We start from the raw sequence: 16,409 nt of genomic DNA, 5'->3' as shown, positions 1-16,409 counted from the left end.
CTATGCGAGAACCCCTCTCGGCAAGTGCAAAGGCCGTTTTCCCGCGCTGGAGGGACCAGAAGTGTCAGCCATGCCAAGTGGGTGTATCTGACTTCTTGGGGCTCCTTTATGGGCCTGGTGCGTGTCTCGGCCTGGCCAGGAGCTTACCCACCCCAACAAGCTGTGTACACCCAGGCCTCTTGCCTCGAAACCCGGACGCAGAAACAGGCCAGTCTTTTCACAGCCTGTAAACACATAGCGTGCCCTCACGCGCCTGGCACACAGGGACAGGGCTGTCCCCTCATGGCCTTGCACACATAGGCAGGCCTGTCCCCTCACGGCCTTGCACACACAGACAGGCCTGTCTCCACAGGACCTGGCCTCCAAGGTGCATCTGTGAGTCAGAGATGAGGCCTCATTAACTCAGTACAACTGTTTATGCTTCCACACCCCCAGGAATTGGCCTCACGGGCCAAACCACCCAAACCAAACAGGGCTGGCCTCTCCAGGGAGCCCTCAGGACCGTTGCTCTGCCGCAGAGGATCCTGGGAGATCCCATTGCCCAGAGTAAGCCCAACCCACCCTCCTTCCTGGGCCTGGAGATGCTGGTTGTCCTCCTGTGGGAAGAGTCTCCCTGAACAGTGCCGGTCAAAGGGAGGAGGCCGGAGAGGAACAGCAGAGCTGCTGGGGGGCAGGGGGGGGCAGGGAAGGGGATTCTGGGAGTTGGGACGCTATGGGTCAAACCTCACTCCCATTCTGGGTTGCCTTGGGAACTTGGGCCAGTGACTCGAGATTTCAACACATGCATGACAGCAACAAGCGACTATTCAGCGAGATAAGATGATGCTTCAAACATGGGGCCCGGGCTGAGGAAATTCCCCAAGTGGACCGTGACTGCACGAGAACAAAGACTGACACTGAGGCCACGGAACCACGGGATTCCCAGGACGGAGCAGAGGCTGGCAAGAGCATCACACAGGTATTGTATTTACACTGCCTTGTCCCACAGCACGACTTGAGGTACATTCCACGGGAGCATTTCTCAATCTTTTCCTAATTATTCTTCCCCCAGGAGCCTTTAAACATTTCTCCCCCATTTCCCTTCTTCTCTTTGAAATTAAATGCTAAAAAATAAGATTTTAGGGGCACCTGGGTGGCCCAGTCAGTTGAGCGTTCGACTTGGGCTCAGGTCATGATCTCATGGTTCGTGGGTTCAAGGCCTGCGTCTGGCTCCGTGCTGACAGCTCAGACTGCTTCAGATTCGGTGTCTCCCTCTCTCTCTGCCCCTCCCCTGTTCTCTCTCTCTCTCTCTCTCTCTCTCAGAAACGAGTAAACATTAAAAAAATAAAATAAAATAAAAGATTTTGTTGAATGGGGCTGAACTTTGGAGGGCCACATGCTATTGTAATAACTTAAGGTTTTTTTAAGCCCCAGAGAACCAATTGTGGCCCCTCTGGGAACAATTCTCTGTTGAGAATGCCCTAGAGATACCAGAACAACTCCATAAAAACTAAACCAATGGGAATGTAGTATTTAATAGGCAACATTCTTCACAAGTAAAAGAACGGGTTTTCTATGTGCCCTGTGGCTACAATATGCATATACGTGTTAGTATAGGTGAAAACCAACAAAAACAATGCTTAGATAATTAAAAAAAAAAAAAAAATCAAGCCGAGGCTGCAGGATTTCTCAAGTTCTTAGTTTTGACTTGTTAAAAAGATATTGAAAAGAAAATAAAAGGAAAAACCCAAGAAGGTTAGTTGTAAGTGCAGGGAAAAGAGAGGCTGTCACAGGAGAGGCAGAAGGTCACAGAGCCAGCAGGGTAGGGACCCTGCTTCTTTGGACCCTTTAGTCCAAAGCTTCAGAATCAGGCAGAGCTGGATCAAGCAGCCCTACAAATGTGTAGTAAAATCCTTTGTGTGGCTATGGATAAGTCACTACACCTCTCTGGGCCTTGGTTCCCCCATGTCCTGAATGACAATGAGCAGAAAAGTGCACAGCCCTGCCTGGCACATCATAACTGCATCTGAATTCGTGAACACTTGCTAGAATCAATGCCTACCATAAAACGAGTAAGCTATAGAACCAGAATTCGAATCCAAGTCTCTCGGCTCAATGTTGCTAGCCCAGAGTGCCTCCAAACACCTTAAATTTCTTCACCACTTTGAAAAGGAAGGGGAGCGTGCCTCCCTCCTCCAGTCTCATCAAAACTGAAACCAAGTTGCTCACACTAAGATACCACTGCCACCTGGTGGCAGCATACCTAAATTATTGGAGTGGGGGCAACTGTCAAAGGAGGAAAACTGCCAGGGTCTTATACACACCTAAGTCACAAGCAAATGCTTATACAGGAAGAACAAACGTCCCCATCAACCACTTCACGAACGGGCTGCACACTGCCCGGCATTTACCGGTTCCTTGAAACTCTGACTTGGGTTTCCTGGACGCTTTTGGGATTTGTTTGTTTTTGTTTTTGTTTTTAATTTAACAACCACAAAGAAACCAAACACCACTAACATTGAGTGCAGGCATCCAGGTTTTCCTCGAAACTGCTAGAAGCTCAGGGGTCCCCACTTTTGTACTTGTTCAATCAATCGCCTAAATCCCACATGTAATCCTTCATGTTTAAATTTCACGTTTCAAGATTGTCACTTTCCGATCATCTTTCTAAGCCACTCGGTGTCCTGAAATTCAGCTTTCTATGCCCACCTTCTTCGTTAGCCCTCACAGCTGCACACTACTCACGAATTCCCCGAGCGCTGCCTCTCAGGTGTTCCCATAGGCCGCAGATGACAGTTAAAGAAAATGCAGACTGGGACAAGGCAGGAAGCAGAGCTCTGTGGACTACCACTAAAAACAGCCAGCCGCTCCCTTGACATTGATCTTGGCCACCTTTGCAATGAGGCATTTTCCCAACCTGTCCAGGGGGCAGTTTGTCTCTAAGTGCTTCCTGCCCCTTCCTGAGCTAGGACAAAACAAGGCAATCACCTACTGAGTTTTCCGCTCACGTGGAAAACACATACAGAGAACAGAATGGGGCAGAGGCCAGGCAGCCATTGTGTGTGGCAGTGAAATGGCCTCTTCCTTCAGGTAGGCCCCCTGACCACACTACCCCTGTTACCTTCCCTGCCCCTGGAATGCTCTGGCATTCAACTCCCAGACGGCCCCCAGCAGGTCCTGACGTAAGCCCTGCCTGTCTTGGGGCACGCGGGGCCGCAGAGAGCCAGGCCCCAGGGACGCGGGGTAATCTCGCTGGGGAAACGGAGGTCTCAGCAGCACCTGCCGACTCTGTGAGCAGGAATGTGCCACTCTGTCTTCCTAGCTGCAGTCTGCTGCCTTCTGCCTACGTTCGCCAAGCTGTGGGCATGAGAGAGACCTAGGGGAGAACACCGCCTCTAGCCCTGACCAGCTATGGGAGTGGGGCCAGCCTGGCCTCACCTTCCCCATCCATAAAGTGGGAGCAGCGATGGAAATCAGCCTTATAAGGCTGTGGCAAGGGTGAAATGGTCACGAGGAGCCTAGCACACAGTAGGTGCTCAATAAATTCTCGTCCCTTCCCTCCCCTGGAGACTTGCATTGAGTTTCCAAGACTGTCACACAGCACAAAGCAAGTGGCCCTGCAGCTGTCATCGGGGAGAGGAGGGGAGTGGCCCTCTTTAGGGCCAGGAATGTAATTCTGCAGGGTGGTATTTCCGTCCTTGGTCCGGCTGTGATAAGCGTCCCTCTAGAGGCACGGGAGGAATTCCGAGTGTCCCCTCGGTCATCCCAACATGGCACGAGGCCTTAAACTCTGCACAGGGCCGGCCACTCATCCTCAGCGGCTCCCTGGCTCCCCGTGAAGACGACAGCTCAGGACGTGCCCCGGTCACCGCGGCCCTACCCTGCTGGCTCTGTGAGGCCACAGGACTGTCACGGCTCGTTCTAAACTAAAATTATCAGAAGGCGCGAGAGCCAGGCAGGCGGGGTGTTAAGTAAGGCGCTGACTGCATGTCCCACACGGGGGAGCACAACGGGGACTCCCCGGGGGGCTGGGAGGACCCTTCTCAGCAGATCTGGCCCCTGGGTCTCGAAAGTGAACGAGCAGAGGTCTAATTTCCTTATGTGCTAAAAGGCTCTGGACCATCCTATGCAGAGCTCGAACTGGAAAACTGGGCCAAAGAACCAGGTAACGGACAGGAAGTGAAGAGCGGGGAGAATGGCTGGGTGGTGGACTCCCTGAAAAACTTATGTTTGGAGCAACCTTCTGAAGTTACTTTCAACCCAGAGCCCTGAGACCCTGGAGCCTGCCTCACCCAGCCCCTCAGGCGGGCCCCTGTTCTGAAAGCAAGCCCTTCTATGGTCCTTTTGGAAGCAGGCCCAACGCTCTAAAGCTCCTGAGCAAAGTCAAAGGCTAACGGGGCAGGAACGCCTTTTCGGCACTGCAGGGAGAAAGCCACCGGACGTCAGAGGGAGAAGGGGGAGAGGCTTTCGTGCACTGGAGGGATGCTCCCGGGCTGAGCTGTCTGGAAGGCAGGAGGCGTCTGCCCTCACACCTCCGGGTAACAGACGAGGTTTGATTTGAGCCGGCAGGAGGCTGCCCGAGACGAGGCGGCCGCCCGAAAGCAGCCACCGAGTCAGGACTTACCTTCCACTGCAGAGAATGGAACCACTGGTCTCGCAGGTAGCTGTTGGCAGCCTGCAACGACAAGAACAGGACAGCAAGGTCCGGTCACCGGCTTGCAGCATGTCAGGGCACTACTGCGCGGGCCCCAGGCTGCCCCGTCCAGCAGGGTCTGCCCTGCGGCCCGAGCACAGGGACCCACGCAGCTGAACCTTTCGGGTGCAAAAACCGAAACAGAAGTGGCAACCGGGGGGACTTTTCTGAAGTGAGTCATCACTGCCGCTGCGTGCTTATAATTTGCTGGGTATAAGTGACTCCAGACACCGGCTGCTTGAAGAGCTTTCACTGCACACGTATCTTGACTTCATTAGGATCACGGGAGGGGACGAGGTGAGCGGAGAGAGGCACGGTGGTAGGAGCAGATCGGGTGCCTCCTTTCCACCAGGCACTGCTCCAGGCGCCTGGCGCCTGTTATTCACGTGCTCTGTCATCAGCCCTCACAACAGCCCTGTGAGGTGGCTAACGCTACGCCCATTTCACAGCGGGAGAAACTGAGTCTCTGATGTCTCACAACAACTAAGTACATTCAAACCCAGGCAGGCTGGCTTCACAGCCTGTGGGTTTATGAACCTCTTGCCAACCGCAGAAAGTCATGGGAGAGAGCGCCCGGCCTTGAACTCAGGGGGACTCGAGTTAAAAATCACTGTGCAGGGAGCAAAATCTTCCCAGATGTGCACCACCCTAGTTCGCAGACCTTGGCAACTGGGCCTGGATTTTCTTCTCCGTAAAACGGGGCCACTAACCCTATCTTGCAGGAATGCTGTGAGGATTGGGAAGGATTCCTGTAAGGTGCACAGAATCGGGCCTAGCACATAGTACGTGCTCACACAGAAACACAGCCTCTGTCGTTACTGTCATCACTAATCCCTCTCAAGTGAATCGTGGCCCGAGGAAGGCCCTGCAATTGTCACGCTGCTGGGGCTCTCACCCCCGGTTCCAGCACGGCTCTGGGTGATAACAGCAATATTTATGGTTCGTTTAATGTGCACCAGACACAGCGCTAAGGTCTATGCGTGGACTGGCTTGTTTGGTCCTGGCCAGTCTACCCTGGGAAGTCGGGACCGTCAGCATCGTCACTCCTACGGTACAAACGAAGAAACTGAGGCTCAGGGAGGTTAAGAACGTTCCCACAGGCTCACAGGGAGTAGGTGTGGGACCAGGACTTGAACCCAGGCAGTCTGACTCATGCTGTAAACCACAAAGTTTCTGGCATTCCAAGTTTTCCAGTCACCATCCCTAAGGGCAGAAATGCAGTGTCTGTTCTCGCCTGACCCCGCAGCCCTCTGTTCTAAGTTGACCCTGACTTTCATGGTCCCGGGACTCTCGCAAAGGCTGGAGCTTCTTTCCAAGTATGAAAGTCCAACTTCTGTTCCCAGCCTGCATGGACACACACACACACACACACACACGCACAAGCGGGTATAACTTCGGGTCACCCTCTGTCAAGGGGATCCAGGTACCCTACCCAGATCCTCAATGGGACATTAGCCGCTCTCCCAGGGCACAGTTTGGGGAAATCTCTGGGCTTGAATAAATGAACCTGTTCTGTGGCCAGTGCGGGAGGGTAAGGGTACCAGGTCCCCGTGTGCAAACTCAGAGACTGGCAGACTGATACCAGCCTGTGGACACAAGGCAAATTGGCATCTCTGCCCTGAGTGGGAGTGGGCGGGGGGACACCTTCCATGTGATTCAGGGACCTCTGCGGTGGCTGAGTCTCCAAGAGACCTGGGTTCAAGTTCCCTGAAGACACAGAGCCTTTGTCACCTGACTGGGGAGGTGGTGGCCGAAGGGGCGTCTCACGGGACCAGCAGCACCCCGGAGGGTTTGTGGCTGACTCACCTCCCATCCGTGCTGACCTAGCTCTATGGTCTTGTGACACTTCTTGTTCATTAGGATGAAAAAATACACCCCATGCTCAGGGAGAGCGATGCAAAGATCCCCAACAATGAGATAATCCACGCAAAACCCTTACTTAGCTCAGCGCCTGGCACGTGTAGACGCTTTACAAACAGCACCGATCAGGATCTGTGCAGCCACGGCCTGTGGGATGCTGATAAATGTGGAACAACAGGCTTGCAGAATAGAAAAGCCCTGATCACAGCATGTGCCACCTTCTGTGCTGTAAACGATCCCACTGTGGCTGCTTCCACGCCGCAAGGAGGGAAATCCCTGGACCACAGTTGGGAAGAGACGCGTTGGATCCGCTCTCAGGGGCTGGTCCCGGCCGGTGTGAGCCTACCCGGCACACGCCCAGTCCACAACCATCTCTGGGCTTTTTAACACACCCAAGTTGGCCAGAGAGAGGGGCAGGTGCGGGAGGCCAAATACAGGACCCCCAGAGATGGTCCACATGCTTGTCCTTGCGAAGACCTCACCTTAGGTGGCAAATGGGCTTTGCTAAGATTTGAGGAAGTTAAGGACCTTGAAACGGGGAGGTCATTCTGCGTTCTCTGGGCGAGTCAATGTCATCAGAAAGGTCCTTACAAGAGGGAGGCTGGAGGTCAGAGAGAAGAGACAGAAACAGAGGTTGGAGGGATGCGGCCACAAGCTAAGGGACACAGACAGCCCCTGAAGCTGGAAAAGGCACGGAAAGCTATTCTCCCAAGAGCTTCTGCAAGGCTCTAGCCCTGCCGACGCCTTGATTTTGGCCCAGTGGGCCCCGTGCTGGACTTCTGGCCTCCAGAACTAGAAACAAACAAGTACTAAATTTGTGTTGTCTGAACCGCTAAAGGTGTGGTAATGCGTGACAGCAGCAGTAGAAAACCGGTGTGGGAGGTATGGCTAGTTAGCGCTCAGAGGGGCTGCTCTGTTGGTCCTGGGGGTGCACAGTGGGACCGGGCAATGCCCATAAGGTGTCACTGGTTGGACTGAATGACCAAGTGAATGAGCTCCTTGAGGGCAGAGTCCTTTTTAAAATTTTTTTTTTTATTTTGAGGGAGAGCGGTGTGTGTGTGTGGGGGGGGGAGAGAGAGAGAGAGAGAGAGACAGTGAGTCTCTGAGAGGGAGAATCTCAAGCAGACTCCACACTCAGCACAGGGCCCGACTTAGGGCTCCATCCCACGACCCTGGGATCATGACCTGGGCCAAAATCGAGAGCCAGATGCTCAACCAACTGAGCCACCCAGGTGCCCTGAGGGCAGAGCCTTAGGCCCAAATCCCCCGTGCTGATTAGCAGTAGCGGGTACCGCTGCGGGCCGGCTGCACAAGAATGAATGAACACGCACACAAAGCAGGAGGTGAGAAAGCACAGGTAGGAAGCCCTAGATAGTGACTCCCTTTCTGTGCCTCGGCCGCCGAATCGAACGCAGACCTGGTCTCCCCGTGACCAGGCCCAGCCCTGCCCATTCTGGGAACCACCCCAGCACGCAAGCTCCTGTTGGGGATTTTTAAGGCGGGGGGCGGGGGGGGGGGGGCGCCCCTCCCCTGGTTGACTGTGAGGAGCAGGTGATCCAGGCCGCGTCAGTCGCGTCAGTCAGAAGCCCCTGCCCAGGACTCTGGGTCTTGAGCCATGCAATGTGGGGATGAAGGGGTTAAGAATTCATCATGAGGCAGAGGGGTGTCTTGGGCTGAAGGGAAACCCTAGGCTGGGCGGGCTCGGTGCTACCACCTGCCTCAGGCGGTTCTCCAGGCTCCCGCCAGTCCTTCCAGTATATTCCTTTTCTGCTGGAGACGGCCTGAGTCCATCTTGCCTGCTTACATCCAAGACTGACCCACAAGGCACCACTGGACACTTGTTCCTTCTCAAAAACGCATGTTCCAAAGCATTTTCTCTCCAGCTGTTCCTCCAGAAGGCGCTGGCCAGCCCCGGAGCGGCAGCTTCGCCTGCTTCCACCACGAGCCCTCCTCCCACCCCGCAGGTGGTCTGGCTCTGCCCGACCTCGACCTCGACCTCCACCTCCATGTGCCCGGCCTGCTGCCAAGCAGAGATGGCTGTGCACGTTTCCTCCCCTGCCCTGGTGCCTGGGGCCGCGTCCCCAGGTCTCCGTTGGGTCTGCTGTGTCCTGTCTGACAGCAGCCTTGCGGTCTAGAAGGGGAAGAAGGTTCCTTCAGCGACATAACCCCATCTCACCTGCCCTGCTCACCTCCCCTCTTGGCCTGACCTTTCCGGCAGAATCCCCTGCATGTTCCAAGTCCCTCCTCACGTGGGAGAGCCCCCGCGCCTGCCCACACCCAGCTTCCCAGCTGCCTCCATCATCCCGTGAGCATCTCAACTGGAGGAGGTCAGAGGAGTCACGTTCTGGAAAGAACGCAGGTGTGGGTTCAGTGGAGCAGTTGGTGGATCCCAGCTGAAAACAGCTGTGTGACCCTGGACCACCCCGCCTGTACCATGGACCCGGGGAGCCTGCCTCCCCAAGGCACGGGGCTGAACTGAGGAACCCCGGCTGATGTCACCTACCAGGCACAGAGCAAACTGCTCCGCACATCTCACTCTGAGGCGAGGCACGGAGGCTCCGAGCAGGTGGGAGAGCCCTGCCACCCGCCTGGGAGCTGACCCAGGCCGACCCCTGACCACACCATCGCCCTCGCTGCTACAGCTTGTCTGGCACGCGCCCCTTCTCTGTCCTCTGCACCCCTCGCCCCCTCCAGCACTTTGGCTGGGACCACGCTCCCCGCCCTCCTTCCCGCCACTCTCAGAGCCCCATCCCGCCCACGGGACTGGGAAAGGAGACAGAGTCCCGTCGGATTAACTGCTACCTCCCCGGTGAAGCCGGGGTCACCAAGTTCGCCGAGTGGACTCATGACACGGGGGCAAATGCTGGAGGTGCCATCCGGTTCCCTGCCTCCACTCCAGGGAGGCAGAGACAGCAGACGTCCCCCACCCCACCCACTGGGCTCATCATTCCCCAGCGCGACCGGGAGGAGAGGTGGCCACAGCCCTCGCTGTGCCCTCTGGGCTGGCTGCACTTTGGAGGAAGACAGAGGTCGTGACTATGTTCGTCCATCGTAACAAATGAGGCTCTTTGAACTGGAGGCTCAAAGGGATTTCAAGGATCACCATTCAGGAGTTCTTGGTTTTTGGGGGGATTTATGGGAATCTGAATCCCTTTGAGAACCTGAAACAAGCTGCAGAATCACACCCAAGTACAGTGCACATGTGTCCACTGCACACACATGCAGGTGCACGCAAAGACACCCACAGACACACACACACACACACACACACACACACACACACACACACACACACAGAGGCAGTTTTGGAAGACACCAGGGGCCGCAGGTTAGGGACCCAATTCTAGCCCAGCCCATCCCTTCCTGCCACGCTTCTCATGAGCAAACTGAGGCCCAGACTTGCTGTGGTCTTATCAGCATCCTCCCGCAAAGTGTCCAGCTCTCCTCCCAGCACGTGGCAGGTACTCGAAGCCACGGGGCTGGCCGTGGCCAACCAAGCGTGAGTGGATATGACCTGCGTCGCTTCCAGTGGAGCCTCTACGAGCCAGCACGCTACTTAGCAGGGTCCCTTCCCCTTGCCGCGGTAAAACCAGGAACATGCCAGACGGTACCGGCTCCATGAGCAGTATTCCCCGCTGACCCACAACGGACACGTGGCCTGAGCGAGAAAAAACCCTTTGCTGTTTTGAGCCACTGAGAAGCTGGGGCTGCTTTGCCACGGCAGCATAACCGAGCATGAGCCGGCTTGCTTCGCTTTTCATGTAGCTTTCACACCGGACATACATCCTACCGGGAACACTCTGCCTTCCTCCTCCCTCAGGGCCTGCTGTGCTACTCACCCTTCAGTTCTGCCCCGAATTCCTTTCCGCGCTTTCCCTTTCCCTCGCCATCCCGGACCACCTCAGGCGGCGGAAGCTCATCTAACTGCCCTACCCTGCCCTGCAAGTGCTGATCTCATCGTTCTTCTCTCTCTCCAGGCCGTGAGCTCCATGAGGTCAGCAACCATGTCTGATTTAGTCACTACTGCGTCCGCAAAACCCAGAGAAATGTCTGTTAGGCAAAAGATTGGCTGGGATGTTGAATGGATGACTGGATGGACACGTGGATGCATGGATGACGGATGGGTAGACGGGTGGACAGACAGATACATAAATGGACTGGGTGGGTGGAGAGTTAGATGGATGGGTGAAGCATCACCCGTCCTGCTCGTCGGAAGAAAATCTCATGTGCAGTCACGCTTCTAAAGAACTACTCAGTCTTGATCCCGTCTCTTCCCCAAGGTGTATCTGATCGGGACTAAAAAAGAGTCACGGCGGTCTTTCCCCGAAAACCTCCTGTGACCAGGCACAGTGTTAAGTATTTTACGTGTAGTAACGCTGGTCCTCACAACAGCCAAGGAGGCAGGTCCTACGACTCCAGCTCACAGACAAGATCAGTGCCCTGGAGAGGTGACTGCTGCTTGTCCAAGGCCGCACAGGCTGCCCGCCACCAACAGGAGAGCCATGTGTCTGGGCTCCAGCAGGCTGGGGAATCTGAAGGCATTATGCCTGGTGAAAGGGGGGAGGAAGGACTCGGCTCGGGTTCCAATCCCCACGTCGCAAACAAGAGAAGGGGCCAGAACTTTCCTCCCGAAGGGGGGCGGTGCATCTCTCACCGATGGAGCCGGAGAGGGTGGGCCACGAACTGCTCCTTCTTCTGGTTTGTCTGGTTTCGAAGAATGACGGATGCTGCTTGGGGCGTGGGGCGGGGGGATGTCCGGGATCCCAACATATCACCTCTAAGTGCCTCCCAATGGAAAGGAGAGGTCTCCTCTGGACTGGGCTGTACGTGGCCCGGAGGAAAGGGTGAGTTTCTGCACAGGGTTTCTATACTGCTGTATGGGCAGCTGAGCCAGGACGACTTGGCGCCGTGGGACGCAGGGTGCAGGTCAGAGTCCTGGGGGGGGGGGGGGGGTGGTCACTGGATTCAAGCATGGGAAAGAGCCCCTGGAGGCAGGCAGGCCTGCTCAGGCCAGCGCTAATTTCTCCTAGCGATAAATCTTTCTAATACTGGAAGGGCCTCGTTCCAGGCAAATTCTGCCTAATTTCCTCTTCGAAAGTTGCCAAGTTCTCTCTCATTGTTGTATTGTCTCGAGAGGTGAGAAAAACAGCCAAGGGTGCACTGTGGGTGACTGTTCCCAAGTTCTCCTTCCTGGCCCAACTTCTTAGGGAAAAAACAGCACGTGCTTTTCAGACCGGAAAGCTCTTTCTCACTGGCTTCCAGTAAGAAGGGAACCCACCCTGTCCCTGCCCCTGACGCCTGGCCTCTGGAGATCCTCTTGGGAGAAGAGCCGGTCTCTGAGACCATCGGGAGACGAGAGTCTCTTTGTTCTGGTTCCGCCTGGACCCTGTTTTAGGAGCAGGGGGCTCCTGTCTACTTCTCACGGATGGGCAGAAACCCAACTGCAAGGCAGAAATCCCCAGATGATGGGCGCCACAGGGCTCTTTAATGCTGGCTACCCCACCCCACAGGCCGGCAAGGAGCCCCCCCGCCCTGGACGCTTTCATTGCACCATTTATGTTCTTATGTAGTTACTTCCTCACAATGAAACATCAGCACAAAGGGCATTAAGGGGGGAAAGAAGATAAATAGGCCCTTTCTGCACCCGGGGATTCTAATAACATGGCATTAGGGAGCTCATGCTGAAAAACACAAAGCTTCCAGAAAGACACCAACTGGACAAGGCTGGGAGGCTGGTGCCTTTGTCTGGGGATTCGACCTGCTGGCACATCGCTCGGGCTCTCTGCGCTGGGAGAAGGCACGGTTGCCAGAGATCGTCTCTTAACCTTCCCTGAACTCGGATAGGTCAGCTCCCAGAGGTCTGAGTGAGGCAGCGATTCAAATTCTAACAAAGCAGCTTTGTCAGGAGGTCCCTGGGAGAGAGATGGAGGTTGGAGAGGGAGGAACAGAGGGAGGAGGAGACACAGAGGCAGTTAAGTCAAGATGCACGGAGAGAAGGGCCTGGGGTGGAGAGAGGCTTGGGATGGAGAAAGACATCAGGAAAAAAAACAAAACAAAACAAAAAAAAACTATAAGAGAAGCAGAGAGTGAAATATAGCGAGAGACAGGGAGACACGGGGAGAAGAGAAAGTGTCAGAGAGAGACAGAGGAAAACAGATTCACGTGGGTACGAGAACCCGAAAGAGAGACCGAGAGTGAGAGCCTGGCAGGCGAGCGTGGGGACCCCTGCAACCCCAACATCACCCCACGGGAGAGAACAGCCATACACATGAAGCAGGACGTGACCCTCTTCAGAGCTGCTGGAACAGGCCAGACCCTCCAGCCTTGTGAGGTTTCTTCCTCTGGCAGGGAGGCAGTGCGTGGAACACGGGGCCGCAACGAGAAGTTCCAGGGTCCAGCCCCGTGCAGCACTTCCATCATTCTGCGATGACGGAAACGGTCGTTATCTGCACCGTCCAAGCAGCAGCCACTAGGTCCGTGTGCTATCGAGCACTCGAAATGTGGCCAGTGGACCACGGATCTGCATTCTCAACTTGATTCAGTAAATTAAAATGCAGACAACCCAGTGTGGCTAGTGGCTGCCGGCGGGAGGCACCACTGGGGGGGGCATTTCACCCTCTGCCTGCCCTGTGGCCAGGGGCGCCCAGACCCAGACGATGCTGCTCCAGGCGGCCTTGCCCCCTGAGCACAGCAGGCTGCGTCCTGGTCCTTCCTGCACGCACGGCAGGGAGGACTGCTCAGTCATGCCACAGCTCCGGGTCCCATCACACAAACCAGGACAAACCCAGAGAAGGGTCCTGCGGACACTGTCGACAGCACGCGAGGAGCGCCGCCCTGGGGCGTCAGGTACCTTCCAGCCCAAAGGCCATCTCCAAGATGACTCGGAACCCAGTTATGTAACAAGGCGGCCACACACGACCCATGAATCATGGAGGGGAGGGAGGAGGGCGATGATGAGAAGGAAGCAAGGTGGAAGCTGGTGGAAACGGCGGAGGGAGAGGCTGGGGGGGGGGGGTTGCACCCACCTAGGCTCCCTGAGTAATGGGGTGGAGGGCCGTGTGTGAGTCCCGCTCTCCTGCTCCAGCCTCTGTCCACCGGAGCTGGGGGGTGCAGCGAGCAAGGGGGGTGCTGGCGCAGGCCCGCCTGTCGGCTCGGCAGGGGGAGCTCTGACGCGAGGCCACGGCCGGACGCAGCCCCAGCCAGGCGAGTCATAACCGCCGGCCCGCAGCCACGGCCTGGGTTAAAGGGACATTCCACTGCCCAGCAACCCACATCCCTCTAAGCCTCCCTGCCCCTCCACCCCTGGGTGAGCGGCATTCGGGCCTTCCTTGGGGGGACGCCGGCCCCTCCAGCCCCAGGAACAATGCGACCCTCCTGCCGGCCAAGCAGCAGCCACTATACAGCCCAGGAGATTGGGGCTCAGGGCCCTCCCCACTCTAGCTGGACTACTTCAAGGTTTCCCTCCCTCCTGCCTCCCTCTGGTGCTCCCTCTCTGTCCTGCAACTAGACTGATCCCTCTACTGTCCCTTCCAACCTGTAAGAGCTTTCCACGGCTCCCCATTGCCCTCGGAACATAGCCTTGGCTTCTTCACTTGGCTAGTAAGACCCATAGAGTCTGGCTGTGACCCAAGAGCTCTGGACATCATCTACAGGGCCCTGAACCTGCCTCCCCCTCTCTTCCAGGGCAGCAAACGCCCCCTCTCTCACATTCATGCTTTGCACCCGCATTCCCTCTGCCCCGAGTGTGTGCCCCCCATCGTGGCACACTCCTACTCATCCCTCTATGCCCCACTATAACGTCGCCACCCCTGGGGAGCCTTCTCTGGCCCCCCCAGGCCAAGTGAGTCAGTCCCTGCCCTCCGGGATGTGCCTCTATTTTAGCTGTTATCTCTGTAGTCACGTGTTTAGAGCTCGGTCTCCCCAGAGAGCCCCACAACTCTTCGAGGATGGGGCCAAGGGGCTCATTTACCTTCCTCCCCCAGCACAGGGAGCAGGCCGGCTCGGTGCTCTGTGAGTCAGTAGGATTTTCTCTGTACCCCTCTTCTCCAGCTTTCCACAGGATGCTATTACTGTCCCCACCCCCCGAATGTCCCGCCGCTGCTCAGGTCCCAGCCCAAGGGGGCCGGAAGTGGCTGCCCCCACAGACTCCAGATGGCAGCTGTCAGAGGGGCCGGAAGGACAGACAGGAGAGTTCTGCTGGCTGGGCTGGGGGGTGGGGAGGAGGAAAAAGGTGAGGGCAGGTAGAAGAAAGACAGCCCAGTGCAGAGGTCGCCAGAACTGAGAAGAAAACAGACGGGCGGCCATGGTGTTGGTGTCCTCCAAGGGGTGACAGTAAAGAAGACGATTTTTCTAAAGAATTAGCTGTTCGAGTCAGCCTGTTGAGCTCAGCATTCCTCAGAGGCCAGACCATGTGCCTCTCGCCTTCAGTGTTGTTACACAATCTAGTGGCCGCTTTGGAAATGCGTTTTAGGGAACATCTCTTCAGGCTCAGGGCAGATCTCCCTGGAGTGACAGAGTTAGAAAGAATATGTTCCTAAAAGGAGGGCCTGTTCTCCCAAAGACAAGAGAATGAATTCTCTCTAGATGAGCACTTTCGGACTCGGGGTCCCTGCCGGAGGCTGGGACGGCTCTGCCCGAAACGACACAGGACACATCGCATGTATACACTGCTGCAAATTTTTCAGCCACGATTCCTTGCCTGGTGGACCCACCTCTCCCGGACCACAAGGCCCTGGAAGGGCCATGAGAGTACACAGCCCCTATGGTCAAGGCTGGGTATGTAACCTAGGGTGGGGCCATCCCTGGGATGTAGGGGACTACAGCAGGGCCAGTCAGAATGTTCTGTGAGATTTTACCGAAGGGTACTGGAAGGAAAATGGGCTCTCACATTTTTAAGGATAGAAGTCCCTCTTTCCCAGGGTGCCTGGGGGGCTGAGTCAGTTAAGCAACCGACTCTTGATTTTGGCTCAGGTCGTGATCTCATGGTTCATGAGTTGCAGCCCTGAGGCGGGCTCTCTGCTGGCAGTGAGGAGCCTGCTTGGGATCCTCTCTCCTTCCCTCTCTGCCCCTCCCCTGCTCATGCATCCACATGTATGCTCTCTCTCAAATAAATAAATAAACTTAAAAAAAAAAAGTCCATTTTTCTCATGCATGGAGAAACCGTCCCTGACAATGAAGCCAATGCACAGAAAGAGAGCCAGGAAATGGAGACAGAGAGAGTCCCTGAATACTATTAGCACTTGACTCCTGGATCAAGCTATGTCTGAAGGCCTCTCTTAGACTTCCCAGTTACTTGAACATAATTACAGCATCAAATTCTTTTCGCTTCAGAGAGTCTGAATGTTTGTATCGTTTCCAAACAACAGCCCTGACCGATACACACAAAATGCACCCTTTTCCAAGGAGACAGCTCTGGGGGGCTCAGTCGGTTGACCTTTGGTTTCGGCTCAGGTCATGATCCCAGGGCCGTGGGAGGGAGTCCCGCATCAGGCTCTGGGCTGAGCGGGGAGCCTGATTAAGACTCTCTCCCTCTGCCCCTGTCTACTGCTCGTGGTGTGCACGCTCCCAATCTCTCTCTCTCTCAAAGGACAAAAAAAAGACTGAGACCGACGAGAAGAACCTCCTCCTCACTCGAAGTAGAGCAAAAGGTGGCATGTGTTGCTTACTACAGCCTTCTAAGTCCTAAAAACATGCCTTTGCGCCTCAGTTACCTCATCTGTAAAATGGAGATCAAAAGACCCATTTCTCAGGTTTGTGGAGAGAAAGAAAAGCATAAGACATAAGGTTCCTGGGCTGCAACAGGCAGGCGGTAGGAGCTCAGTCTGTGCACATTCCCTGCTCCTCTCCCAGAGAGGGCCCCACGGTTTATACCTTTCTT

General features: G+C 55.7%; 1 protein-coding gene across 2 annotated transcripts in view; it reads right to left on the bottom strand.

Annotated features, from left to right (window-relative positions):
• CMIP (c-Maf inducing protein) overlaps nt 1-16,409 on the bottom strand; it is a 233,304-nt gene that overhangs the window by 74,143 nt on the left and 142,752 nt on the right. For both annotated transcript variants that reach the window (XM_058708803.1, XM_058708804.1), the window contains exon 3: nt 4,604-4,654. In XM_058708803.1, coding sequence (XP_058564786.1) covers nt 4,604-4,654 — 51 coding nt within the window. The remainder of the gene's footprint in view (nt 1-4,603; nt 4,655-16,409) is intronic.

This window comes from Neofelis nebulosa, chromosome 17, assembly GCF_028018385.1.
Source record: "Neofelis nebulosa isolate mNeoNeb1 chromosome 17, mNeoNeb1.pri, whole genome shotgun sequence".
NCBI lineage: Eukaryota > Metazoa > Chordata > Mammalia > Carnivora > Felidae > Neofelis > Neofelis nebulosa.
The sequence above is the reverse complement of the archived record's forward strand: the minus strand, read 5'-3'. Positions and strand labels throughout refer to the sequence as shown.